Source organism: Salmo trutta, chromosome 31 (assembly GCF_901001165.1).
Source record: "Salmo trutta chromosome 31, fSalTru1.1, whole genome shotgun sequence".
Lineage (NCBI taxonomy): Eukaryota > Metazoa > Chordata > Actinopteri > Salmoniformes > Salmonidae > Salmo > Salmo trutta.
Genome location: NC_042987.1, coordinates 8,960,297 through 8,987,745, shown reverse-complemented (window position 1 = coordinate 8,987,745; position 27,449 = coordinate 8,960,297). Strand labels below are relative to the sequence as shown.

Below are 27,449 nucleotides of genomic sequence, written 5' to 3'. Positions count from 1 at the left end.
GTGTGTTCATGCATGTGTGCGTGTGTGTGTGTGACTTCTCTCTCTCTACCCCCTAGCTCTAATGACTGGCCGATAGACCGGGCTCTGCTGTACTCCATAGAGACCCTGGTAATCCAGTGGTCCGGTCAGATCTGGACCGTCCTGAAGAGGGATTCCAGCATGGTGCTGCAGCAGGGGGACCACCCGGGCCCCAGTGCGGAGCTCCACTTCTGGGCCTGTCAGAGAGGCAACCTGCTAGGCGTCCATTCACAGGTAGGCTGGAGTAGAGTCAGGTCAGTGTGTATGCTTGTGTTTGCTCAGAGTACATTTTTTCTTCTTCTTCTACGTTCCGTGTTCTCTCAGATCATGACCCCTAAGGTGGAACAGATCATGGAGATTCTGCGGAGGATCAAGAGCAGTTACTACGCCTCCTTCCGTGACATCCGCCTCAAAGTCAACCAGGGTAGTGCGAGAGGCCTTGTTCCCATCACAAACACGATCCTTTACGTATCTCTTTTCCCTTAATCATCACCGACCCCAATGTTGCACTCTCACAGCGGTTTTAGAGGCTGAGGATATAGACCTGTACCTGAGACCGCTGAGGAGACTGATCAGTTGTTTTGAGGAGGGGAGTTTCAACAAGCTAGAGATGCTGTTACCTCCTCTCTTCCACACTCTGTGTCTCATCTGGAGCCGCTCACAGTACTACTGCCGCCCTCCACGCATGGTGCTCCTACTGCAGGAGTTCTGCAATTTACTCATCGAGAAGGTGGGTGCGTGGTGCCGGCGTGCGCACGCGCGATCTATGTGCGTTGCGTATAATGCCGCTCTGTTTGTGTCTCCAGGCGTTTGCCTATCTGATCCCAGAGGAGCTGTTTAAGATGGAACTGGAAGAAGGAGTGGAGAGGGTTCAGATGACCATCGGTGTTCTGCGGAGCTTCAAGCGCCTATTCCACACACACCGCCAGCGCATCCCTCAGTACTACCGCAGCGGGGAGACTGTCAAACAATGGGACTTCCCTTCCACTCTGGTCTTCCACAGGGCTGACCAAGTACTGGACAGGCTGCTCATGATCGAGGTGTGTGTCTGGCACGGGTTTGCGTGTGTCTCCGGTCACAGGTAGTGTACTATATAGTGATCTATCCACCCGTCCATCTATTCCGCCATGCTTCAACGCATCTGTCTATCAGGAGCTGTTTGCATCTGCGCTGGATTTCCTGAAGCTGGAGAAGGTTGAGCTGGGAGGGTCGAGGGGGAAGATCCTCAGTGAGATGGTGTTCAGCATGAACGAGGAGTTCCACGACGGCTGGAGAACTCTGAGGGAGAGCAAATACGACCCGCTGGACTACACTAAAGAGGTGAAGCTCGTGACACCTCTGTTCAACGTTTACAAATGCTTTATTTAACCATTATCAAACGGCCACGAACATGATGTTTGTTTGCTGGTGTGTTTAGGACTTCCTAGTGGACTACAGGCGTTTCATGGAGCAGAACAGAGACTTTGACCAGAGGCTGGGGACCGTTCTCAACCTGGCCTTCCAACACTCTAAAGGCCTGGAGTCTGCCTTCAAGGTGAGTCACACCTGAGAAGAACCATACCCTCTGACCTTTACACCTAACCATAGCCCCGAATCTTTATCCTAACTATAGCCCTGACCCTTCCCCTAAACATAGCCCCCCTGACCTTAACCATAGCCATGACCCTTTCCCCTAAACATAGCCCTGACCTTTTCCCCTAACCATAGCCCTGACCCTTTACCCTAACCATAGCCCTGACCCTTCACCCTAACCATAGCCCTGACCCTTTACCCTAACCATAGCCCTGACCCTTTACCCTAACCATAGCCCCCCCGACCCTAACCATAGCCCTGACCCTTTACCCTAACCATAGCCCTGACCCTTTACCCTAACCATAGCCCTGACCCTTTACCCTAACCATAGCCCTGACCCTTTACCCTAACCATAGCCCCCCCGACCCTAACCATAGCCCTGACCCTTTACCCTAACCATAGCCCTGACCCTTTACCCTAACCATAGCCCCCCCCGACCCTAACCATAGCCCTGACCCTTTACCCTAACCATAGCCCTGACCCTTTACCCTAACCATAGCCCTGACCCTTTACCCTAACCATAGCCCTGACCCTGTACCCTAACCATAGCCCTGACCCTTTACCCTAAACATAGCCCCCCTGAACCTTTACCCTAACCATAGCCCTGACCCTTTACCCTAAACATAGCCCCCCCGACCTAACCATAGCCCTGACCCTTTACCCTAACCATAGCCCTGACCCTTTACCCTAACCATAGACCTGACCCTTTACCCTAAACATAGCCCCCCCAACCCTAACCATAGCCCTGACCCTTTACCCTAACCATAGCCCTGACCCTTTACCCTAACCATAGCCCTGATCCTGTACCCTAACCATAGCCCTGACCCTGTACCCTAACCATAGCCCTGACCCTTTACCCTAACCATAGCCCTGACCCTTTACCCTAACCATAGCCCTGACCCTTTACCCTAACCATAGCCCTGACCCTTTACCCTAACCATAGCCCCCCCAACCCTAACCATAGACCTGATCCTGTACCCTAACCATAGCCCTGACCCTTTACCCTAACCATAGCCCTGACCCTTTACCCTAACCATAGCCCTGACCCTTTACCCTAACCATAGCCCTGATCCTGTACCCTAACCATAGCCCTGACCCTGTACCCTAACCATAGCCCTGACCCTTTACCCTAAACATAGCCCCCCTGAACCTTTACCCTAACCATAGCCCTGACCCTTTACCCTAAACATAGCCCCCCCGACCTAACCATAGCCCTGACCCTTTACCCTAACCATAGCCCTGACCCTTTACCCTAACCATAGACCTGACCCTTTACCCTAAACATAGCCCCCCCAACCCTAACCATAGACCTGACCCTTTACCCTAAACATAGCCCCCCTAACCATAGCCCTGACTCAGTGCTTTCTGTTTGTTTGTGTGATTGTAAGGCCATAATTTTCTACTCTGTGTGCCTATGCTCCTCCAGCTCCTCCAGATCTTTGGCACCCTCTTAGAGAGACCCAGGATCAACCAGCTGTTCTCCCCAAACTACAGCACCCTGCTGGGCATGTTCAACACTGAGATAGACCACTGCCAGCTCATACTGGACCAGCAGAGAGAGCGGGTGAGAGACCAGGGAGGGAGGGGGAGTGGTGGAGAGAGGGAGGGAGGGGGAGAGGAGAGAGGGAGGGAGAGAATGAGAGGAGAGAGAGGGAGTGCGAGGTTTTGAGAGTTTGCCGGTCTCTTCAGTCACACAGAGGTTTATTGTGGTTGTGTTCCAGTTGCGGTCGGGCTGTGTGGTCCTGAGTAAGAACATGCCACCGGTCGCTGGCAACCTGAAGTGGTCGCAGGAGCTACGAGACCGCATCCTGATTAACCGCAGCAACCTCAACCATCTCATACGCATGTAGGTCTGGTCTACACACACACACACACACACACACACACACACACACACACACACACACACACACACACACACACACACACTCGTTCGCTCTCTCACCCCGCCTCCCCCTCTCTCTTTGTGTCCCAGGCCACTGGGTTCTGCAGAGGCGGAGCAGGTTCTCCAGAAGTGTGAGAGGGTTCTAGAGGTTCTAGACCAGCACGATGAGGAGCTGTTCTCCGTGTGGACGGAAGGGTTGGAGGAACTGTGCAACACACACCTCCAGGAACCACTACTCACCCTGGATCAAGAGACAGGACTGTTCCAGGTCAACTTCAGCCCTGCCGTAAGGTTCCCTAAACCCCTGACCCCTGACCCTAACTCCCAACCATGAACCCTAATTGTAACCTCTAGCTGTAAACCTCTATCCCTTGATCACTAAACCTCCATCTATAATCATAACCCTAACCTTAACCACAACTTCTAAACTCCCTAGCCCAAGTACTACTGCTGCCAGAGTAACGCTCTAGTCCAGGGGTAGGTAACCATAGGCAACCGTAGGCCACCGATGTTCGGGGGGCCGGAACATAATTATAATAAATTGTACACCGCAAATTGACCATGACTAAGCCTAAATAATTTCATACCTTGAATTACATCGAGACACGATCACGTCTCTTTTTTGCATTTGTGGGAATACTTGGGAACAGATTTCCTAAATTAAACACATTTTTAGCTGAATTCCTGTTGATTTTACAGTCTGTTTCGACCATTTTTATTTTGATATAAAAATCACATCTGCTGACCCTTGCTCCAGTCAGTACCTGATTCCTTCTCTTCTAGCTGACCTCAGTGCTGAGGGAGGTGAAATATCTGAGCATGTTGAAGAACCACAGCATCCCTAAAGCTGCTCTACACCTCTACTCCAAACGAGAGACACTCTATATGGTGGGTCTGTCTCCTAAACACACACACACACACACACACACACACACACAGTGTTGTATTGTGTTAGTGTATTGTGATGTTGTACTGTATGTGTTTATTGCAGTACACCCAGACCTTGGCCCTGATAACCCAGTGGTACAATCGGCTGCACAGCACCATCCTGGCTGTGGAGCTGGGATTGGTTAAGGAGGAGATGGGCGGGACCAGACGGCAGCTAAAGCCCGCTCTCCAAGAACTGACCTGGAGTAGGGATGACCTGTGGGACTACGTCCAGACCACACGAGACCTGGTGCAGGTAACACACACACACACACACACACACCTTCTCTCTATTCATACCTCCCTCTCTCATTTCACACCCCCATCTCTCTATCCCTCCTCCCTCTCTCCTCTCCTCACTATCCAGGACGTGTCCAGCAGGGTCCAGTCTAGTAAGGATAACGTTGAGGCCTTCCAATCTCTATTTCTCCTCTTCATCCATCTATCACTCCGCTCTTCATCCATTTATCACTCTCATTTTCATCCCTCTCTCCTCCCTTCATCCATCTATCCCTCCCCTCTTCATCCATCTCTCCCACTCCTCCCTTCGTCCATCTCTCCTCCCTTCATCCCTCTCTCCTCTCCTCCCTTCCATATAGGACGTGTCCAGTAGGGTCCAGTCCAGTAAGGCTAATGTTGAGGCCATTCAGGCTCTTATGGGGAAGTTCAGTCACCAGGCCTTCATCACCAGGAAGACCAGGGGTTCTACCCTCCTCATCCTCACTGACATGGAGGAGAGCATCAGCAAACAGTACACACTCATCACCAACACAGGGGAGCAGATACACACACTGCTAAAGGTATACACACGCCGAAGATACAGTCGTGGCCAAAAGTTTTGAGAATGACACAAATATTAATTTCCACAAAGTTTGCTGCTTCAGTGTCTTTAGATATTTTGCCAGATGTTACTATGGAATACTGAAGTATAATTACAAGCATTTCATAAGTGTCAATGGCTTTTATTGACAATTACATGAAGTTGATGCAAAGAGTCAATATTTGCAGTGTTGACCCTTCTTTTTCAAGACCTCTGCAATCCGCCCTGGCATGCTGTCAATTAACTTCTGGGCCACATCCTGACTGATGGCAGCCCATTCTTGCATAATCAATGCTTGGAATTTGTCAGAATGTGTGGGGTTTTGTTTGTCCACCCACCTCTTGAGGATTGACCACAAGTTCTCAATGGTTTCCTGGCCATGGACCCAAAATATTGATGTTTTGTTCCCCGAGCCACTTAGTTATCACTTTTGCCTTATGGCAAGGTGCTCCATCATGCTGGAAAAGGCATTGTTTGTCACCAAACTGTTCCTGGATGGTTAGGAGAAGTTGCTCTCGGAGGATGTGTTGGTACCATTCTTTATTCATGGCTGTGCTCTTTGGCAAAATTGTGAGTGAGCCCACTCCCTTGGCTGAGAAGCAACCCCACAAATGAATGGTCTCAGGATGCTTTACTGTTGGCATGACACAGGACTGATGGTAGCGCTCACCTTGTCTTCTCCGGACAAGCTTTTTTCCAGATGCCCCAAACAATCGGAAAGGGGATTCATCAGAGAAAATGACTTTACCCCAGTCCTCAGCAGTCCAATCCCTGTACCTTTTGCAGAATATCAGTCTGTCCCTGATGTTTTTCCTGGAGAGAAGTGGCTTCTTTGCTGCCCTTCTTGACACCAGGCCATCATCCAAAAGTCTTCGCCTCACTGTGCGTGCAGATGCACTCACACCTGCCTGCTGCCATTCCTGAGCAAGCTCTATACTGGTGGTGCCCCGATCCCGCAGCTGAATCAACTTTAGGAGACGGTCCTGGCACTTGCTGGCCTTTCTTGGGCGCCCTGAAGCCTTCTTCACAACGGATCATCAAGAACTTCTTCTCCTTGAAGTTCTTGATGATCCGATAAATGTTCTATTTAGGTGCAATCTTACTGGCAGCAATATCCTTGCCTGTGAAGCCCTTTTTGTGCAAAGCAATGATGACGGCACGTGTTTCCTTGCAGGTAACCATGTTTGACAGAGGAAGAACAATGATTCCAAGCACCACCCTCCTTTTGAAGCTTCCAGTCTGTTATTCGAACTCAATCAGCATGACAGAGTGATCTCCAGCCTTGTCCTCGTCAACACTCACACCTGTGTTAACGAGAGAATCACTGACATGATGTCAGCTGGTCCTTTTGTGGCAGGGCTGAAATGCAGTGGAAGTGTTTTTTGGAGATTCAGTTAATTTGCATGGCAAAGAGGGACTTTGCAATTAATTGCAATTCATCTGATCACTCTTCATAACATTCTGGAGTATATGCAAATTGCCATCACACAAACTGAGGCAGCAGACTGTGAAAATGTATATTTGTGTCATTCTCAAAACTTTTGGCCACGACTGTACACACACACTGTACACATACATAATCATATAGAGACACAGACAAGTACACAAAAACACATCGCGTGACCGCTCTCTCTCTCTCTCTCTCAGGAGAACCTTGCTCTGTTAGGAGTGTCAGCCCCAGACTGTGCCGAGTGGAGGTCCTACACTGACTATGTTGACCGCATGGTTCTAGCAGGGTTCTCCAGTGCGGTACGCTGTTCCCTACAGTACCTGATCGAGAACACTGACCCAGCCCTTCGCATCGCCCCGCTCTTCGAGGTCCAGCTGGTCCTCAACGCCAACGAGATGACCTTCGAACCCTCGCTGGACATCAGTCACCAGGGAAACTTCTATGACATCATCGACAAGATGGTGGGCGATATCACTAAGATGGCATCGTTCATACCCCGCGTGGCCAAGCATAAACAGATGGACAACTATCAGGTAGAATAGATTACACACACACACACACACTATCCAAATAATTTGATTAGCCTTTGAACCTTTCTCTTTTGGCCTTTGACCTCTCCCTCCAGTCTGACATAGACAGGATGGCCGACCTGTCAGAGCTGGGCCAGGTCATCAGAGGCCGTGCCCGATCGACCATTTCTAAGGTCAGAGAGTACCAGGTGTCATTCTCCAGCTACCGCTACCTCTGGACAGATGACAGGTGAGTGTGTGAATAAATGTTGTGATCAAATGTGTGTCCTTCACAATGAAGCTTATTGTGGATCCTAATAAAGTGTGGAATGTGTGCAGGTCAGAGTTCATGAGACAGTTCCTGCTGTATGGTCATGTCCTGAGCACAGAGGAGGCTGAGCTCTACGCAGACTATGAACTGGCCAAGAACCCACCCACACTGGACAACTTTAAAGAACAGGTAAGAGTGGGTAAGAGGCAATCCCAGAGAGCTACAGTGATTTTAAGAGTTCCTCTTAATTAGCTGTAGGGGAGAGTGGGATAAGTTGAGCCATTCTTTTACATTCAGCATCACTCCGTCAAGGGAAATGTAGTATTCTTTCTATCAAAGATATCTACATATATTTCAGGATGTTGTGTATCCCTGGAAATAATCAGAATTCATGTAACATGACAGTTTTGAAAACATAGCTTGTCCAAAAGAAGTGATCTTTTGGCACAACTTACATTGAGTATAGGGTAAGTTGAGGCGCGGGACAGGGTAAGTTAAGCCGCCTACAAATTTCTGTACTGAATGAAACATTACCACTACTTTTTAAAACAGTAACGAGGTTTCCATCCAAGCTTTTTATACGAGTAAAGTACATGTTGGATAAAAAATGTAATGACCGGCATGACGGAAACAGCGAAACTTTCCCAATCTTGACAAAACAGAATTTACCAGACAAGGTGGGATCTTTTTCTTACAGTAAAATGTATTATGCAAGAAAAGCCAGTGGAAACGCTTTAATGCGCAAATATTATCGAAGTAAACTTGGACGTGATGATATGTTGTGTGGTTCTTATACTACGACTTGGGGAAACTACAGTTTATTAGGTTGCAGATGACATAAGGTATGGTGAACTTCAGAGGTTGGTGAAAGTGCACGGTGACGAGCTTGATGTTCCTTTCCGATAAATGTTTAGGATCTTCGCTCGTGACGTGATGATCGATGCTTGGCTGCCATTGGACAAATAAAAATAATCTTGCTCTTTTGTCCATAATATTCTCATAATTTAGGCTATACCCACCCTGTATCTGCAAGCTGTTGGCTAGAGTGCACGTGTCAATACCAGAGTGGGAATTTAACCGCAAAAGTTATTTTTATGTGTACTACGTCATCACACACATCCACAACAAGTCAATTTGATGGAAACACATCTCTGGTGGGAAAATGCATATTGTTTTTATGCAGATTTTTGAATATTCCCATGAAAATCTGTCACCAATTGGATGGAAACCTAGCTTGTCTATCTTTATTTCCCAAACACAATTTTTGGTCTTTTAATCGTTTTTAGCATATTTTAACACGGGCTTAACATCTATTCAAACACTGTACTTTTTTAAAAACACTTAACATAGGTAACAACAGGGCCTGGCCTCACATACCAGCAATAATGCCTTTCATTACGCTTGGGAGGAAAACCCTTCAATTTGTTCAACTTGGCATTTACTCAACCATTTACTCAACCATTTACTCAACCATTTACTCAACCATTTACTCAACCATTTACTCAACCATTTACTCAACCATTTGCTCAACCATTGGCTCAACCATTTACTCAACCATTTACTCAACCATTTACTCAACCATTGGCTCAACTTAGCCCATGGCCATTGGTTCAGCTCACCCCAAGTCAAACATTGTGACTATATTAGCCCACACAGCTACAAGGATGCACTTTCATGCTAGATTTAGGATCTCATATGGAAGCTTATAGAGACCCCAACTGAGGTATATAATAATAGAACAATCTTACAGTGATCTACTTTGGCTTAAATACAAGCATCAAGAAACCTCTAACACAATAAATGTATGTGTTTTTTTTCTTATCTAACTTGGTTACCACTTCCCTTACAGACTCCATGAAATGATGACCTCTTCCTAAATATTTGGTCAAATGATTAATTTTGTGTATGGTTTCCTAGAAACAAGGGAGGATCAACTTACCCCACTATCCCCATACTCTACTTTCTTCTAGATCCATACATGTAATTGATTCTGTTCTAGAACAGTCTGATTCAGTCTGTGTTATGTTCTAGATCAGTCTGTTTGAGTCTCTGTACGTGCGGGTCAGTAAGCTGGAAGACAGGAGAGTGCTCTGTGTTCTAGATCAATCAGTGGGTGTGGTTCTATGTTCTAGATCAGTCTGTTTGAGTCTCTGTACGTGCGGGTCAGTAAACTGGAGGACAGGAGAGTGCTCTGTGATCTAGATCAATCAGTGGCTGTGGTTCTATGTTCTATATCAGTCTGTTTGAGTCTCTGTACGTGCGGGTCAGTAAGCTGGAGGACAGGAGAGTGCTCTGTGATCTAGATCAATCAGTGGGTGTGGTTCTATGTTCTAGATCAGTCTGTTTGAGTCTCTGTATGGTTCTGTTCTACAATGCATTTGGAAAGTATTCATACCCCTTTACTTTTTCCACATTTTGTTACGTTACAGCCTTATTCTAATGATCTCAACAATCTACACACAATACCCCATAATGGCAAAGCTAAAACAGGTTTTTAGAAATTTTTGCAAATGTATATATATTTTTTTTAAATACGTATTTACTTAAAAATTCAGACCCTTTGCTATGAGACTTGAAATTGAGCTCAGGTGCACCCTGTTTACATCTACAATGGAGTCCATCTGTGGTAAATTCAATTGATTGGACATGATTTGGAAAGGCACACAGTTGACAGTGCATGTCAGAGCAAAAACCAAGGTCTTGGAGTTAGCCAAAAAGCACCTAAAGGACTCTCAGACCATGAGAAACAAGACTCTCTGGTCTGATGAAACCAAGATTGAACTCTTTGGCCTGAATGCCAAGCGACACGTCTGGAGGAAACCTGGTACCATACCTATGGTGAAGCATGGTGGTGGCAGCATCATGCTGTGGGGTTGTTTTTCAGCAGCAGGGACTGCGAGACTAGTTAGGATCGAGGGAAAGATGAACGGAGCAAAGTACAGAGAGATCTTTGATGAAAACCTGCTCCAGAGCGCTCAGGACCTCAGACTGGGGCGAATGTCCAACAGGACAACAACCCTAAGCACACAGCCAAGACAATGCAGGAGTGGCTTCGGGACAAGTCTTTGAATGTTCTTGAGTGGCCCAGCCAGAGCCTGGACTTGAACCCAATCTAACATCTCTGGAGAGACCTGAAAATAGCTCCCCATCCAACCTGACAGAGCTTGAGAGGATCTGCAGAGAAGAATGAGAGAAATAATTGATCAAAGTTGGCATATTTCTGACATTTTGGCCTTACCCAGGCCTCCTTTAAGACTCCATGATGTTTCATCTGTAGGAGCTACATATCAAACATTGGTGTCATGTGAAGCTCTGTAATATGAGTAGTATTTTTTATAACTTGTTCAACATGAATTTATGAATATTGAGAAATATAAACATTAGTATTTTAAATATATCATTTTTGATTTGGCAAATGTTTTAATATATTGTTGAACATAATATATTTTATGGGCATATCAAAGTTCCAGGGTGGGATCTCTGCTACTTTTGGAATTATGGTCCAATTTGTAAGCATTACCAACAGTGAATGTGAAAATGGATTCAAAATAGTTGCCCTCTGCTGGTGATTTGTGGTTCTGACTAGCAGGATTACAGCTATGACCAGAAGGGATTTTTTTCGTAGCAGGTTAGGAGAATTTATGAAGCAGGTTAGGATAATTAACGTGACAGGTTAAGGTTAGGAAAAGGGTTGGGGTTAGCTAAAATACTCTCCTAACCTGCTACGAAATGTAACTTCCAGTTGTAGCTGTACTTCCTCTAGTCACAACCGTGATTTGCAGGATGTGGAATGATACAAGTAAAAAGAGGGCAGTGATTGGTAACATTATCTTCTATGCCAATTTCTGTATAAAATGGGCCATAACTATAAAACTAGCAGAGATCCCACTCTGGGACTTTGATATGCCCGTAAAGTATATGTTAAACAATTTATTGAACAATTTTTTAAAAAAGTAGATCTTTTGCAATATTCATAAATTAATGTTAAAAAAAAAATTGAAATCATAAAGCGTCAAAGCCTCATATGATACCAATTTTTGCTTTGTAGAATCTACAGATGAAACATCATGGAGTCTTAAAGGAGGCCTGAGTAAGGCCAAAATGTCAGAAATATGCCAACTTTGATGAATTATTTCTCAATTATGCTTTTAGATACATATGTCAACAATCCTTCCGCCAATTCTATGGATAACATTTCGTGAAAATAATATTTCCCCCAAATCATAGTATTTTTTTTGTCTGGGTTTTGTGAGGAATCACTAGTGTTTGGGTCTGTTTGGTACTTTCTGTTCTAGATCAGCCTGTTTGAGTCTCTATACGTGCGGGTCAGTAAGCTGGAGGACAGGAGAGTGTTCTGTGGCTGGCTGCAGCTGGACATCAAGCCCTTCAAACTGGCCCTGATGAACATCATCAAGAGGTGGAGCTGGATGTTCAAAGAGCACCTACTCAACCATGTCAATCAGAGGTGACACACACACACACACACACACACACACACACACACACACACACACACAAATGTGATGTGCACTCAATTAAACACACACACATACATCTAAACAGACACACAAACACCTATCTATTTACTGTCTCCCTCATCCAATACACTGCATACCCCCTCTTCAACGTTCTCTCTCCATCTCTCTCTCCCCCAGTGTGAGCGACCTGGCGTTGTTTGTCCAGAACACATCTTGTGGTCTGTCTAATAAGGTCTCAGACGGGGACTATGCTGGTCTGGTGGACATTATGGGTCATCTGATGGCCATACGGGACAGACAGATCAGTGCTGACCAACACTTCAAACCACTCAAGTCCACCACTGATCTACTCAAGACCTATGGACAGCAGCTACCAGGAAGTGTCTATACACAGCTGGAGGTAGACTACAGATACACACACACACACACCCACACTCAAATGGAGGTACACACATCCCGCCCAATGATCATCCTATGATGCCTATGATACCTTATAATGCCTTGTAACCTGTGTAGGAGCTCCCTGAGAAGTGGAAGAGTCTGAAAAAGGTCGCGTTTACAGTGAAACACGAGGTGGCCCCACTGCAGTCCAACGAGGTCTCCGTCATACGTAGGAAGTGTGTCCGCTTTGAGGTGAGGCGCACGCGCACGTGTGTGTGTGGGTGTCCAGTGTGAGGTGAGGTTGTGTGTGTGTGTGATGGGTGTAGTATATCAGACACACACGATACCATCATGTGGAGGACCCTTACAGAGAGCTTAGCATATGCTGTGCAAACTGATCCGTCTGCTTTTCTGAATTATAGATGTTAGATAAACCTACCCGACTCTCACCTGACCTGACCACCACTTCTATGCATCTAGCTAAATGTACTGCACATTGTAGCCTAGTCGATCTAAACTGTATGTTTTGAAGAATTCTATGAACGTGTATCATCTTACAGATCAAGCAGCACGAGTTCAGAGAGCAGTTTCGCTCGGAGGTCATCTTCAGAATAGACGTGGAGGAGCCTTATAAGCTGATTGACAAGGTTACCATCTCAGATTCACGAAGTAGGAGGCTGAAGGAGGCAGGGATTGAGGGGATTATGGGAGATGTCGTTTATTGAGTGGGGAAAAGGCAGCCATTTCTTTACTTAGTCTATTAATAATGCGAGGGCTGTTTTGATATAGCTAGGCATGCACAAGAGTTTTCTACAACTGTGTATCTTTGCTTGTGTGTGTAGTCTAACCGTGTTGTAGCAGTGTTGGAGGCAGAGATGCGTAAGCTCCAGGACACAGCTGATCTGTTCGAGGTCAGTTTCCCTGACTACAAGCAGCTCCGCCAGTGTCGCTCTGACATCATCCTGGTCAAAGCCGTCTGGGACATGGTCATCTTCGTCAAGGTACGAACCTCACTCTGATTGTAGCTGAAATTAATTTGTTTTTTTTTCTGTCTTTCTCTGATTGTCACTCTATTGTATGTGATGTGTAACCCAGACCAGTATAGAGGACTGGACTAAGACCCCGTGGAAAGAGATTAACGTGGAGCAGATGGACATGGAGCTGAGGAGATTTGCTAAGGTGCTACATCCGACACGCACACTTTCAACCTGACAGATTTAAGGGAAATATCGCGCCTTTATCTGAGTGTATGCTAGCTGATGCTATTATATTTGCTGCGTGTGTGACTATAATGCCTGTGTACATTATATATCATGTGAATGTGTGTGTAGGAGATGAAGACCCTGGATAAGGAGGTGCGTGTGTGGGATGTGTATCTGGGTCTGGAGTCGACGGTGAAGAACCTGCTGACGTCTCTTAGAGCGGTCAACGAGCTGCAGAACCCTGCTGTCAGAGAGAGACACTGGCAACAACTCATGAACACCACAGGGGTACAACACTCTCTTTCCCGTTGCATACTTCCCTCCGATTTGTTCCCTCTCTCTCATGTTGTCCCTCTCTCACCATCTACAGTCAGAGAGCGGTCAATGGCCAATGCTCATGAACCCCACCGGGGTACCACGCTCTCTCCCTGACCTTTTGACCTCTCACCTCTGACCCCAGGTGCGGTTTGTGATGTGGGAGGGGACCACTCTGGGAGACCTACTGGAGCTGCAGCTCCACAGGGTGGAGGACGAGGTCAAAAACATAGTGGACAAGGCAGTCAAAGAGATGGCCATAGAGAAGGTGCTCGCTGAGATTACTCAGACGTGGAGTGTGATGGCGTTGTCTTATGAGAAGCACCCCAGTATAGAAACCCCACTGCTCAAGTCGGACGAAAACCTGATTGAGACGCTGGAAGACAACCAGGTGACCTACCACACAATAACCCGATCATAGTCTCCTTTTTAGTTTAGTCCCTCTCTCCGCTCACTCAGTTCCACTCCAGGGAATACTGGAGTGCAGTGCAGTGCATGTCCTATTATTGTAGCCCGTTATCTCCTGAAGGGAAGAAAGCAAAACACTTAAGAGCAAAAACAATGGCAGAAAATTCCATAGATGTACAAGTAGTGAAAGGCCTAAAACTCCTTTGAAACCCCTTATTGTCTAACTACAATACTAGTTCATTGGCCTAATTCATATTTTCTTACCCAACCCCTCCTAGGTGCAGCTGCAAAACATCCTAATGAGTAAGTATGTGGAGTACTTTCAGGCGGAGGTGAGTGGCTGGCAGAGGAGGCTAATGGTGGCAGACCTGGTCATCTCCTCCTGGATGTCTGTCCAGAGGACCTGGGCCCACCTCAACAGCATCTTCACCAACAGCCACGACATACGCTCTCAACTAGCCCACGATGCTGAGCGCTTCCAGGGCATACACTCCGACTTCCAGGTAGATATACTACATAAAACACATACACTAATCCTTGTGAGTCTGTTGACACACACGTGCGTCAATCCAAGTGACATAATTTCAAAAATTCCCATCAAAATCCATCAGTTGGTTTTGCATGGGCTGCGTCTCAATCCACCACATCCGCTTATGTCGGCCTTCCGCATCAGCGGTGGAAGGTGGCCGAGGTACAGCGGTGTTTGTCACACCATGAGACACCCCGAAACTCGTTCTTCTAGCGTCCCGAAAAACGTCTGTAGCGTCTGAGCGGTTTGTGCTATTATGACCACTCAATGGAAAGAGGAGACTCGCACGAATACAGTGGTGTTCTTCGTTTTGCTATACGACCCCCAGAGGTGTCACAGGACTCGTCTGAAGGTAACTTATACAAGCAAATGGAAGTATGGAAGTCGCTTTGTCCCCCCCCCCAAAAAAATAAATCCTGAGCTTTCTTATCTTCTAGATATAGGACACTTAAAAACCTTATTCTTTATGACTTATCTTTTTACTTTTTTGCCATTTATGAATGTGTTATTCACTGCGTTTCTATGGGCTATAGTGTAATAAAGGCCAAATTCTATATTTGATCAAATGCATTTTAAATATTTTTTGTATGCTTAAAGGGGTCCTAAAATTCAAAATCAAATATCTAAATGATCCATGGTATGTCCATCTTAAAACAATTCCATATGTTAGCTTAGTACGCACACACACACACACACACACACACACACACACATACACACACACACACACACACACACACACACACAACTAGCAACAACAGACGGTCTCAACTAGAGCACAACACAGAGATGTTCCAGCAGGCATACACTCTGACTTCCAGGTAACACACGCACACTTCTGCACCCACACACTACCAGAACGAATGTTCCTCAAACACAAATCAACCATTCTGTTTTACAATGGTGACAGTGAGTAAGGTTAGTAATGACTTGATTCTGTATGTGATGTGATGAAACAGAACATGATGACAGAGGTTGTCCAGACCCGTAACGTGGTGGAGGTCACCAACCAACCTGGCTTCCTGGAGAAACTAGAGGCTCTGCAGCAAAGGTACGTGTGTGTGTGTGTGTGTGTGTGTGTGTGTGTGTGTCTGTACTAACTCGACTGTCTCTCCCCCCAGGCTGTCAGTGTGTGAGAAGGCCCTGGCTGAGTATCTGGAAACCAAAAGACTGACGTTCCCTCGGTTCTACTTTGTCTCTGCTACAGACCTACTGGAGATTGTCTCCAAGGGAACACAGCCCAAACAGGTGAACATCACTCACCTGCTTTTTAATATACTTGTTGGCCAAAATCATGGGCATTAATATGGAGTTGGTCCCCCCTTTGCTGCTATAACAGCCTCCACTCTTCTGGGAAGGCTTTCCACTACATGTTGGAACATTTCTGCGGGTACTTGCTTCCATTCAGCCACAAGAGCATTAGTGAAGTTGGGCACTGATGCTGGGTGATAAGGCCTGGCTCGCAGTCTGCGTTCCAATTCATCCCAAAGGTATTGGATGGGGTTGAGGTCAGGGTTCTGTTCAGGCCAGTCAATTTCTTCCACACCAATCTTCTACAAATCATTTCTGTATGGACCTTGTTTTGTGCACGAGGGCATTCTTATGGTGAAACAGGAAAGGGCCTTCCCAAACTGTTGCCACAAAGTTGGAAGCATAGAATCGTCTATAATGTCATTATATGTTGTAGCGTTAAGATTTCCCTTCATTGAAACTAAGGGGTCAAGCCTGAACCATGAAAAACAGACCCAGACCATTATTCCTCCTCCACCAAACTTTACAGTTGGCACTAAGCATTCGGGCAGGTAGCGTTCTCCTGGCATCCGCCAAACCCAGATTCGTCCGTCGGACTGTGAGATGAAGGGTTATTCATCACTCCAGAGAACGTGTTTCCACTGCTCTAGAGTCCAATTTTTGGGAGCTTTACACCACTCCAGCCAACGCTTGGCATTGCGCATGGTGATCTTAGGCTTGTGTGCTTCTGCTCGGCCATGGGAACCTATTTCATGAAGCTCCCGATGAACAGTTATTGTGCTGACATTGCTTCCAGAGGCAGTTTGGAACTCGGTAGTGAGTGTTGTAACCGAGGACAGATGATCTTTACGTGCTACGCACTTTAGCACTCGACGGTCCCGTTCTGTGAGCTTGTGTGGCCTATCACTTCGAGGGCTGAGCTGTTGTTGCTCCTAGACATATCCACTTCGCAATAACAGCACTTACAGTTGACTGGGCCGGCTCTAGCAGGGCCGAAATTTGACAAACTGACTTAGAACGGGGGCATCCTATGACGGTGCAATGTTGAACGTCACTGAGCTCTTCAGTACGGGCCATTCTACTGCCAATGTTTGTCTATGGAGATCGCATGGCTGTGTGCTCAATTTTATACACCTGTCAGCAACGGGTGTGGCTGAAATAGCCAAATCCACTATTTTGAAGGGGTGTCCACTTACATACTTTTTGCCATGTTGTGTACTATGATGATGATGGTGGTGTGTGTTTTGATGTGTGACCCAGGTTACCAGGCACCTGTTGAAGCTGTTTGATAATGTGGCGGACCTTCGCTTCCAAGACTCAGAGAAAGCGGGAGAGGAGGAGGGAGGAGAAAAGAAAGAGGGAGAGGAGGATGAGGGGGAGGCAGTTGCCATAGGAATGTACAGTAGAGAAGGGGAGTACGTACCCTTCTCCGAACCCTGCATCTGCCAAGGACAGGTAGGAACACCTTTGTGTGTGTGTGTGTGTTTGTGTTTGTGCATGTGCATGTCTGTGTGTATGTCTGAAACGTATATGTCTGCGTGTCTGTAGGCAGAGTGCTGGCTGAGTGAACTGGAGCGGACTATGCGCTCTACTGTCCAGAGGGAGATCCAAGAAGCCGTCGCTGCTTATGAGGACAAACCCAGAGACCAGTGGCTGTTTGACTATCCAGCACAGGTGTGTGTGTGTGTGTGTGTGTGTGTGTGTGTGTAGTCCCCAAACTCACCATTGCACTCAAACGCATTGCTACCAAACACAAATGTGCCTGAATTTCAAAACTGTGTGTTGTCTTCCTCTGCCAAGGTTGGTCTGACTGGTAGCCAGGTGTGGTGGGCGACAGACGTGGGCATCGCCTTTGAGAGGGTGGAGGAGGGCTTTGAGACTGCCCTGAAAGACTACAACAGAAAGCAGGTACACACACACATACACACGTCTGTGATATATCACCCAGGTCTCTTATACACAAACATTGTTGTTTTGTGGTTACGTGATGGTTATCTGATGGTCGTGCGTTGGTAGATCACCCAGCTGAACTCCCTGATCCATATGCTCCTGGGAGACCTGACTCCAGGTGACAGACAGAAGATCATGACCTTGTGCACCATCGACGTGCACGCTCGCGACGTGGTCGCCAAACTCATAGCACAGAAGGTAACATAACCGCTGCCCTCAGATCCCAATTGGCTTTTATAAAAAGGTGAATCCAGAGCTACTTAAAGGAGCAATTAGGGTTAAGTGCCTTGCTCATTGGCTCGTCGCTTAGTCAGCTCAGGGATTTGAACCAGCGACCTTTCGGTTACTGGCCCAATGCTTTTAACCGCTAGACTACCCACCTCTTTTATATGACTATAAAAGAGTCACTCTTAGATGCTGTTGAGGCTGGGTTAATAACAAATTGACTCTTGGGGGTTTGGTTTCCTAGGTGACAACGGGACAGGCGTTTGCATGGCTGTCCCAGCTGCGCCATCGTTGGGATGATGTGACGAGACACTGTTACATCAACATCTGTGATGCTCAGTTCCAGTTCTCATACGAGTACCTGGGCAATACCAACAGACTGGTCATCACTCCACTCACTGACAGGTACACACACACGCAGGCATAAACTCTTCATATAGATGCTATAAACACTCTAAACTAGTTTTCCCACCTTTTGCGGGAAAAAAATGCATTTAAAGTATAAGGAGCAGTTACTTTACTCACCGTGAACTGCTATCAGCTTTTACCCACCTATTTCTTAACCACTACAGTGATGATCTCTGCAACTCACTATGATTTCCCCACACAAGCACACCTCTTTCTCTCTCTCTCTCTCTCTCTCTCTCTCTCTCTCTCTCTCTCTCTCTCTCTCTCTCTCTCTCTCTCTCTCTCTCTCTCTCTCTCTCTCTCTCTCTCTCTCTCTCTCTCTCTCTCTCTCTCTCTCTCTCTCTCTCTCTCTCTCTCTCTCTCTCTCTCTCTCTCTCTCTCTCTCTCTCTCTCTCTCTCTCTCTCTCTCTCTCTCTCTCTCTCTCTCTCTCTCTCTCTCTCTCTCTCTCTCTCTCTCTCAATTCAATTCGCTTTATTGGCATGACGTAACAATGTACATATTGCCAAAGCTTACTTTGGATATTTACAATATAAAAACAAATAAAAATGAGAATCAAAAATTGTCAACGGGACAACAGTAACAACAATAACCAACGGTCAATATAACCATACATTCAACAATAACAATAATCATACAGTTGAGGACATGTGCAGGTTTATTGGTCTGTCAGACACTGTCCCTCAACTTATGGCAGGCAGCAATGTAGTGCGCTGCCAACCCACAGCTCTCTGCGTCCTCCCCCAACAGGATGGGTAGCCTATCCTCATCAGAGAGGTCTTTAAAACCTTGAATAAGGGTTTCAAATTTGGGGAAATGACACTCTCTAATTGTTTTATATTTTTGACATTTTGTCAGGAAATGCAGCTCCGTCTCAGGTTCTGCTGTTGTGCAGTGGTTGCACAGCCTTTCCTCTACAGGGAGCCAGGTTTTCCTGTGTCTACCCTTCTCAATGGCAAGGCTGTGCTCACTGAGCCTGTACTTTGTCAAGGTTTTTCTAAGGTTTTGATCAGTAACCATGGTCAAATATTTAGCCATAGTGTACTGTCGATTTAGGGCCAGATAGCACTGCATTTTGCTTTGTGTTTGTGCTTGTGTTTCCCAATAAGCAATGTAGTTTTGTTTTGACTGTGTTGTAATTTGGTTTATTCTCTCTCTCTCTCTCTCTCTCTCTCTCTCTCTCTCTCTCTCTCTCTCTCTCTCTCTCTCTCTCTCTCTTTTTCTTTTCTTTTTCTTTTCTTTTCTTCTCCCCAGGTGTTACATCACTCTGACCCAGTCTCTCCACCTGACGATGAGTGGCGCCCCCTCTGGTCCAGCAGGAACCGGGAAGACTGAAACCACCAAGGACCTGGGCCGCTCCTTAGGCATCATGGTCTATGTATTCAACTGCTCCGAACAGATGGACTACAAGGTAGGTGTTCACAAACTGGTAGAGCCGCGTGGAGACACTGTTTTCGGCTATAACATCATCTGCGTTTGTGTGCTTCCGAATCCCCAGTTTCTTTCACCACCTCTTCTATAGTCCATAGGGAACATCTATAAAGGTCTGGCCCAGACGGGCGTGTGGGGCTGTTTTGACGAGTTCAACAGGATCTCTGTGGAGGTGCTATCTGTGGTGGCGGTACAGGTCAAAACCATACAGGACGCCATCAGGAACAAGAGACAGAGGTGAGGGACTCCTAGCTAGCTAACTAATGGAGTTAAACAAATCCAAGAGGCTTTGTGTCTTTCGCTAAGGTTTGTGTTCCTGCTTGTCAGGTTCCATTTCCTGGGTGAGGAGATCGAGCTGAGGCCGACCGTAGGGATTTTTATCACTCTGAACCCAGGCTACGCTGGGAGAACTGAACTACCAGAGAACCTCAAGGCCTTGTTCAGGTGACACACACGCACACACACACACAGGCTGAATTGCAAATCGACCCACTCTATCTCTCCCTTCAAGCTGAATGTTCACACTCTCCAATCTAGGCCGTGTGCGATGGTGATTCCTGACTATGAGTTGATCTGTGAGATCATGCTGGTTGCTGAGGGATTCATCGACGCTCGCCTGCTCGCACGCAAGTTCATCAGCCTGTACACACTCTGCAAGGAGCTGCTCTCTAAACAGGTACAAACAAACAAACAAACAAACAAATACACAAAGAAACACTCTAATACTGTGTAATACTGCTTATGTGTTGTAGGACCACTATGACTGGGGCCTGAGGGCCATCAAGTCAGTGCTGGTGGTGGCTGGATCACTGAAGAGAGAAGACAGGAGCAGACCAGAAGAACAGGTAACACAGTGTTTATCAACCAGGGTGTCTTCCCCTAATGGCCATACTATAGAAGCTATATTGGTGTCCCCATATTCCCGTCGGTCTCTGGAGGTCTTCATGATGTTCCCATATTCCTGTCTGTCTCTATAGGTCTTCATGATGTCCCTATATTTCTGTCTGTCTCTATAGGTCTTCATGATGTCCCTATATTTCTGTCTGTCTCTATAGGTCTTCATGATGTCCCTATATTCCTGTCTGTCTCTATAGGTCTTCATGATGTCCCTATATTTCTGTCTGTCTCTATAGGTCTTCATGATGTCCCTATATTTCTGTCTGTCTCTATAGGTCTTCATGATGTCCCTATATTCCTGTCTGTCTCTATAGGTCTTCATGATGTCCCTATATTTCTGTCTGTCTCTATAGGTCTTCATGATGTCCCTATATTCCTGTCTGTCTCTATAGGTCTTCATGATGTCCCTATATTCCTGTCTGTCTCTATAGGTCTTCATGATGTCCCTATATTCCTGTTTGTCTCTATAGGTCTTCATGATGTCCCTATATTTCTGTGTGTCTCTATAGGTCTTCATGATGTCCCTATATTTCTGTCTGTCTCTATAGGTCTTCATGATGTCCCTATATTCCTGTCTGTCTCTATAGGTCTTCATGATGTCCCTATATTCCTGTCTGTCTCTATAGGTCTTCATGATGTCCCTATATTTCTGTCTGTCTCTATAGGTCTTCATGATGTCCCTATATTCTGGTCTGTCTCTATAGGTCTTCATGATGTCCCTATATTTCTGTCTGTCTCTATAGGTCTTCATGATGTCCCTATATTTCTGTCTGTCTCTATAGGTCTTCATGATGTCCCTATATTCCTGTTTGTCTCTATAGGTCTTCATGATGTCCCTATATTTCTGTGTGTCTCTATAGGTCTTCATGATGTCCCTATATTCCTGTCTGTCTCTATAGGTCTTCATGATGTCCCTATATTTCTGTCTGTCTCTATAGGTCTTCATGATGTCCCTATATTCCTGTTTGTCTCTATAGGTCTTCATGATGTCCCTATATTTCTGTGTGTCTCTATAGGTCTTCATGATGTCCCTATATTTCTGTCTGTCTCTATAGGTCTTCATGATGTCCCTATATTCCTGTCTGTCTCTATAGGTCTTCATGATGTCCCTATATTCCTGTCTGTCTCTATAGGTCTTCATGATGTCCCTATATTTCTGTCTGTCTCTATAGGTCTTCATGATGTCCCTATATTCTGGTCTGTCTCTATAGGTCTTCATGATGTCCCTATATTTCTGTCTGTCTCTATAGGTCTTCATGATGTCCCTATATTTCTGTCTGTCTCTATAGGTCTTCATGATGTCCCTATATTCCTGTCTGTCTCTATAGGTCTTCATGATGTCCCTATATTCCTGTCTGTCTCTATAGGTCTTCATGATGTCCCTATATTCCTGTTTGTCTCTATAGGTCTTCATGATGTCCCTATATTTCTGTCTGTCTCTATAGGTCTTCATGATGTCCCTATATTTCTGTCTGTCTCTATAGGTCTTCATGATGTCCCTATATTCCTGTTTGTCTCTATAGGTCTTCATGATGTCCCTATATTTCTGTGTGTCTCTATAGGTCTTCATGATGTCCCTATATTTCTGTGTGTCTCTATAGGTCTTCATGATGTCCCTATATTCCTGTTTGTCTCTATAGGTCTTCATGATGTCCCTATATTCCTGTCTGTCTCTATAGGTCTTCATGATGTCCCTATATTTCTGTCTGTCTCTATAGGTCTTCATGATGTCCCTATATTTCTGTCTGTCTCTATAGGTCTTCATGATGTCCCTATATTTCTGTCTGTCTCTATAGGTCTTCATGATGTTCCTATATTCCTGTCTGTCTCTATAGGTCTTCATGATGTCCCTATATTCCTGTCTGTCTCTATAGGTCTTCATGATGTCCCTATATTTCTGTTTGTCTCTATAGGTCTTCATGATGTCCCTATATTCCTGTCTGTCTCTATAGGTCTTCATGATGTCCCTATATTCCTGTTTGTCTCTATAGGTCTTCATGATGTCCCTATATTCCTGTTTGTCTCTATAGGTCTTCATGATGTCCCTATATTCCTGTTTGTCTCTATAGGTCTTCATGATGTTCCCATATTTCTGTCTGTCTCTATAGGTCTTCATGATGTCCCTATATTTCTGTCTGTCTCTATAGGTCTTCATGCTGTCCCTATATTCCTGTCTGTCTCTATAGGTCTTCATGATGTCCCTATATTCCTGTCTGTCTCTATAGGTCTTCATGATGTTCCTATATTCCTGTTTGTCTCTATAGGTCTTCATGATGTCCCTATATTTCTGTTTGTCTCTATAGGTCTTCATGATGTCCCTATATTTATGTCTGTCTCTATAGGTCTTCATGATGTCCCTATATTCCTGTTTGTCTCTATAGGTCTTCATGATGTCCCTATATTCCTGTCTGTCTCTATAGGTCTTCATGATGTCCCTATATTCCTGTCTGTCTCTATAGGTCTTCATGATGTCCCTATATTTCTGTCTGTCTCTATAGGTCTTCATGATGTCCCTATATTCCTGTCTGTCTCTATAGGTCTTCATGATGTCCCTATATTCCTGTCTGTCTCTATAGGTCTTCATGATGTCCCTATATTTCTGTCTGTCTCTATAGGTCTTCATGATGTCCCTATATTCCTGTTTGTCTCTATAGGTCTTCATGATGTCCCTATATTTCTGTCTGTCTCTATAGGTCTTCATGATGTCCCTATATTTCTGTGTGTCTCTATAGGTCTTCATGATGTCCCTATATTTCTGTCTGTCTCTATAGGTCTTCATGATGTCCCTATATTTCTGTCTGTCTCTATAGGTCTTCATGATGTTCCTATATTCCTGTCTGTCTCTATAGGTCTTCATGATGTCCCTATATTCCTGTCTGTCTCTATAGGTCTTCATGATGTTCCTATATTCCTGTTTGTCTCTATAGGTCTTCATGATGTCCCTATATTCCTGTCTGTCTCTATAGGTCTTCATGATGTTCCTATATTCCTGTCTGTCTCTATAGGTCTTCATGATGTCCCTATATTCCTGTCTGTCTCTATAGGTCTTCATGATGTCCCTATATTTCTGTCTGTCTCTATAGGTCTTCATGATGTCCCTATATTCCTGTTTGTCTCTATAGGTCTTCATGATGTCCCTATATTTCTGTCTGTCTCTATAGGTCTTCATGATGTCCCTATATTTCTGTCTGTCTCTATAGGTCTTCATGATGTCCCTATATTTCTGTCTGTCTCTATAGGTCTTCATGATGTCCCTATATTTCTGTCTGTCTCTATAGGTCTTCATGATGTCCCTATATTTCTGTCTGTCTCTATAGGTCTTCATGATGTCCCTATATTCCTGTCTGTCTCTATAGGTCTTCATGATGTCCCTATATTCCTGTTTTTCTCTATAGGTCTTCATGATGTCCCTATATTCCTGATTGTCTCTATAGATCCTGATACAGTATGTCCCTATATTCCTGTCTGTCTCTATAGGTCTTCATGATGTCCCTATATTCCTGTTTGTCTCTATAGGTCTTCATGATGTCCCTATATTTCTGTGTGTCTCTATAGGTCTTCATGATGTCCCTATATTTCTGTCTGTCTCTATAGGTCTTCATGATGTCCCTATATTCCTGTTTGTCTCTATAGGTCTTCATGATGTCCCTATATTCCTGATTGTCTCTATAGATCCTGATACAGTATGTCCCTATATTCCTGTCTGGGTCTAAAGGTCCTGATTAATCCCTATATTCCTGTTTGTCTCTATAGATCCTGATACAGTATGTCCCTATATTCCTGTCTGGGTCTAAAGGTCCTGATTAATCCCTATATTCCTGATTGTCTCTATAGATCCTGATACAGTATGTCCCTATATTCCTGTCTGGGTCTAAAGGTCCTGATTAATCCCTATATTCTGGTCGGTCTCTATAGATCCTGATACAGTATGTCCCTATATTCCTGTCTGGGTCTAAAGGTCCTGATTAATCCCTATATTCCTGTTTGTCTCTATAGGTCCTGATACAGTATGTCCCTATATTCCTGTCTGGGTCTAAAGGTCCTGATTAATCCCTATATTCCTGTTTGTCTCTATAGATCCTGATACAGTATGTCCCTATATTCCTGTCTGGGTCTAAAGGTCCTGATTAATCCCTATATTCTGGTCGGTCTCTATAGATCCTGATACAGTATGTCCCTATATTCCTGTCTGGGTCTAAAGGTCCTGATTAATCCCTATATTCCTGTTTGTCTCTATAGATCCTGATACAGTATGTCCCTATATTCCTGTCTGGGTCTAAAGGTCCTGATTAATCCCTATATTCTGGTCGGTCTCTATAGGTCCTGATACAGTATGTCCCTATATTCCTGTCTGGGTCTAAAGGTCCTGATTAATCCCTATATTCCTGATTGTCTCTATAGATCCTGATACAGTATGTCCCTATATTCCTGTCTGGGTCTAAAGGTCCTGATTAATCCCTATATTCTGGTCGGTCTCTATAGATCCTGATACAGTATGTCCCTATATTCCTGTCTGGGTCTAAAGGTCCTGATTAATCCCTATATTCCTGATTGTCTCTATAGATCCTGATACAGTATGTCCCTATATTCCTGTCTGGGTCTAAAGGTCCTGATTAATCCCTATATTCTGGTCGGTCTCTATAGATCCTGATACAGTATGTCCCTATATTCCTGTCTGGGTCTAAAGGTCCTGATTAATCCCTATATTCCTGATTGTCTCTATAGGTCCTGATACAGTATGTCCCTATATTTCTGTCTGGGTCTAAAGGTCCTGATTAATCCCTATATTCCTGTTTGTCTCTATAGGTCCTGATACAGTATGTCCCTATATTCCTGTCTGGGTCTAAAGGTCCTGATTAATCCCTATATTCCTGTTTGTCTCTATAGATCCTGATACAGTATGTCCCTATATTCCTGTCTGGGTCTAAAGGTCCTGATTAATCCCTATATTCTGGTCGGTCTCTATAGATCCTGATACAGTATGTCCCTATATTCCTGTCTGGGTCTAAAGGTCCTGATTAATCCCTATATTCCTGTTTGTCTCTATAGGTCCTGATACAGTATGTCCCTATATTCCTGTCTGGGTCTAAAGGTCCTGATTAATCCCTATATTCCTGTTTGTCTCTATAGATCCTGATACAGTATGTCCCTATATTCCTGTCTGGGTCTAAAGGTCCTGATTAATCCCTATATTCTGGTCGGTCTCTATAGATCCTGATACAGTATGTCCCTATATTCCTGTCTGGGTCTAAAGGTCCTGATTAATCCCTATATTCCTGTTTGTCTCTATAGATCCTGATACAGTATGTCCCTATATTCCTGTCTGGGTCTAAAGGTCCTGATTAATCCCTATATTCTGGTCGGTCTCTATAGGTCCTGATACAGTATGTCCCTATATTCCTGTCTGGGTCTAAAGGTCCTGATTAATCCCTATATTCCTGATTGTCTCTATAGATCCTGATACAGTATGTCCCTATATTCCTGTCTGGGTCTAAAGGTCCTGATTAATCCCTATATTCTGGTCGGTCTCTATAGATCCTGATACAGTATGTCCCTATATTCCTGTCTGGGTCTAAAGGTCCTGATTAATCCCTATATTCCTGATTGTCTCTATAGATCCTGATACAGTATGTCCCTATATTCCTGTCTGGGTCTAAAGGTCCTGATTAATCCCTATATTCTGGTCGGTCTCTATAGATCCTGATACAGTATGTCCCTATATTCCTGTCTGGGTCTAAAGGTCCTGATTAATCCCTATATTCCTGATTGTCTCTATAGGTCCTGATACAGTATGTCCCTATATTTCTGTCTGGGTCTAAAGGTCCTGATTAATCCCTATATTCCTGTTTGTCTCTATAGGTCCTGATGCGAGCGTTGAGGGACTTTAACCTTCCCAAAATAGTGACCAGTGACGTCCCTATATTCCTGGGTCTGATCAGTGACCTGTTTCCCCAGCTGGATGTCCCCAGGAAGAGAGACCCAGAGCTGGAGACAGCTGTACGACAGTCAGTCAGTGAACTACACCTGCAACCTGAGGAAAACTTTATACTCAAGGTATAGCAATGAAATGAAATGTAATGTCTGCACACTGTTTGCCTTAACACCCCCCCCCCCCCTTTTCTCACTAGGTGACTCAGTTGGAGGAGCTGCTGGCTGTCAGACACTCAGTGTTTGTAGTAGGAGGAGCTGGGACAGGGAAGAGCCAGGTAAACCCACTAACAAACACATTCACACAAATGAATCGAAGCCAACAGTATTAAAATGTCCTCTATGTAACTCCAAAGCATTTTGTATGCCAACATTACGTCTTTGAGGTTTTTAACATGTGGTCATTTGTGGTTGGACAGATTTTGAAGACCCTCCACAGAACGTATGCTAATCTGAGGATGAAGCCTGTGTGGCACGACATCAACCCTAAAGCTGTGACCACAGACGAACTGTTTGGCTATCTACACCCTGCTACCAGAGAATGGAAGGACGGTCTGTGGTCTGCACACGCACCCACACACAGAGACGCACAGAGA

The 27,449-nt window shown here is 45.2% G+C and overlaps 1 protein-coding gene across 1 annotated transcript in view; it reads left to right on the top strand.

Moving 5' to 3' along the window:
- Positions 1–396: 396 nt before the first annotated feature.
- Positions 397–27,449, top strand: part of dnah9l (dynein, axonemal, heavy polypeptide 9 like) — a 71,379-nt gene continuing 44,326 nt past the window's right edge. The window contains exons 1-39 of the mRNA XM_029724665.1: positions 397–442; positions 537–748; positions 825–1,058; positions 1,171–1,338; positions 1,436–1,552; positions 3,017–3,154; positions 3,312–3,436; positions 3,566–3,761; positions 4,259–4,363; positions 4,467–4,658; positions 5,002–5,202; positions 6,870–7,205; positions 7,298–7,431; positions 7,521–7,641; positions 11,748–11,917; positions 12,108–12,330; positions 12,447–12,563; positions 12,872–12,958; positions 13,154–13,312; positions 13,407–13,490; positions 13,643–13,801; positions 13,974–14,219; positions 14,515–14,739; positions 15,725–15,816; positions 15,887–16,013; positions 17,277–17,342; positions 17,385–17,471; positions 17,565–17,690; positions 17,817–17,924; positions 18,033–18,164; positions 18,436–18,596; positions 19,852–20,008; positions 20,120–20,265; positions 20,356–20,472; positions 20,566–20,704; positions 20,781–20,873; positions 26,785–26,979; positions 27,054–27,131; positions 27,273–27,405. Of these exons, the coding sequence (XP_029580525.1) occupies positions 629–748; positions 825–1,058; positions 1,171–1,338; positions 1,436–1,552; positions 3,017–3,154; positions 3,312–3,436; positions 3,566–3,761; positions 4,259–4,363; positions 4,467–4,658; positions 5,002–5,202; positions 6,870–7,205; positions 7,298–7,431; positions 7,521–7,641; positions 11,748–11,917; positions 12,108–12,330; positions 12,447–12,563; positions 12,872–12,958; positions 13,154–13,312; positions 13,407–13,490; positions 13,643–13,801; positions 13,974–14,219; positions 14,515–14,739; positions 15,725–15,816; positions 15,887–16,013; positions 17,277–17,342; positions 17,385–17,471; positions 17,565–17,690; positions 17,817–17,924; positions 18,033–18,164; positions 18,436–18,596; positions 19,852–20,008; positions 20,120–20,265; positions 20,356–20,472; positions 20,566–20,704; positions 20,781–20,873; positions 26,785–26,979; positions 27,054–27,131; positions 27,273–27,405 (5,614 nt within the window). The 5' untranslated portion in view covers positions 397–442; positions 537–628. The remainder of the gene's footprint in view (positions 443–536; positions 749–824; positions 1,059–1,170; positions 1,339–1,435; positions 1,553–3,016; positions 3,155–3,311; positions 3,437–3,565; positions 3,762–4,258; positions 4,364–4,466; positions 4,659–5,001; positions 5,203–6,869; positions 7,206–7,297; positions 7,432–7,520; positions 7,642–11,747; positions 11,918–12,107; positions 12,331–12,446; positions 12,564–12,871; positions 12,959–13,153; positions 13,313–13,406; positions 13,491–13,642; positions 13,802–13,973; positions 14,220–14,514; positions 14,740–15,724; positions 15,817–15,886; positions 16,014–17,276; positions 17,343–17,384; positions 17,472–17,564; positions 17,691–17,816; positions 17,925–18,032; positions 18,165–18,435; positions 18,597–19,851; positions 20,009–20,119; positions 20,266–20,355; positions 20,473–20,565; positions 20,705–20,780; positions 20,874–26,784; positions 26,980–27,053; positions 27,132–27,272; positions 27,406–27,449) is intronic.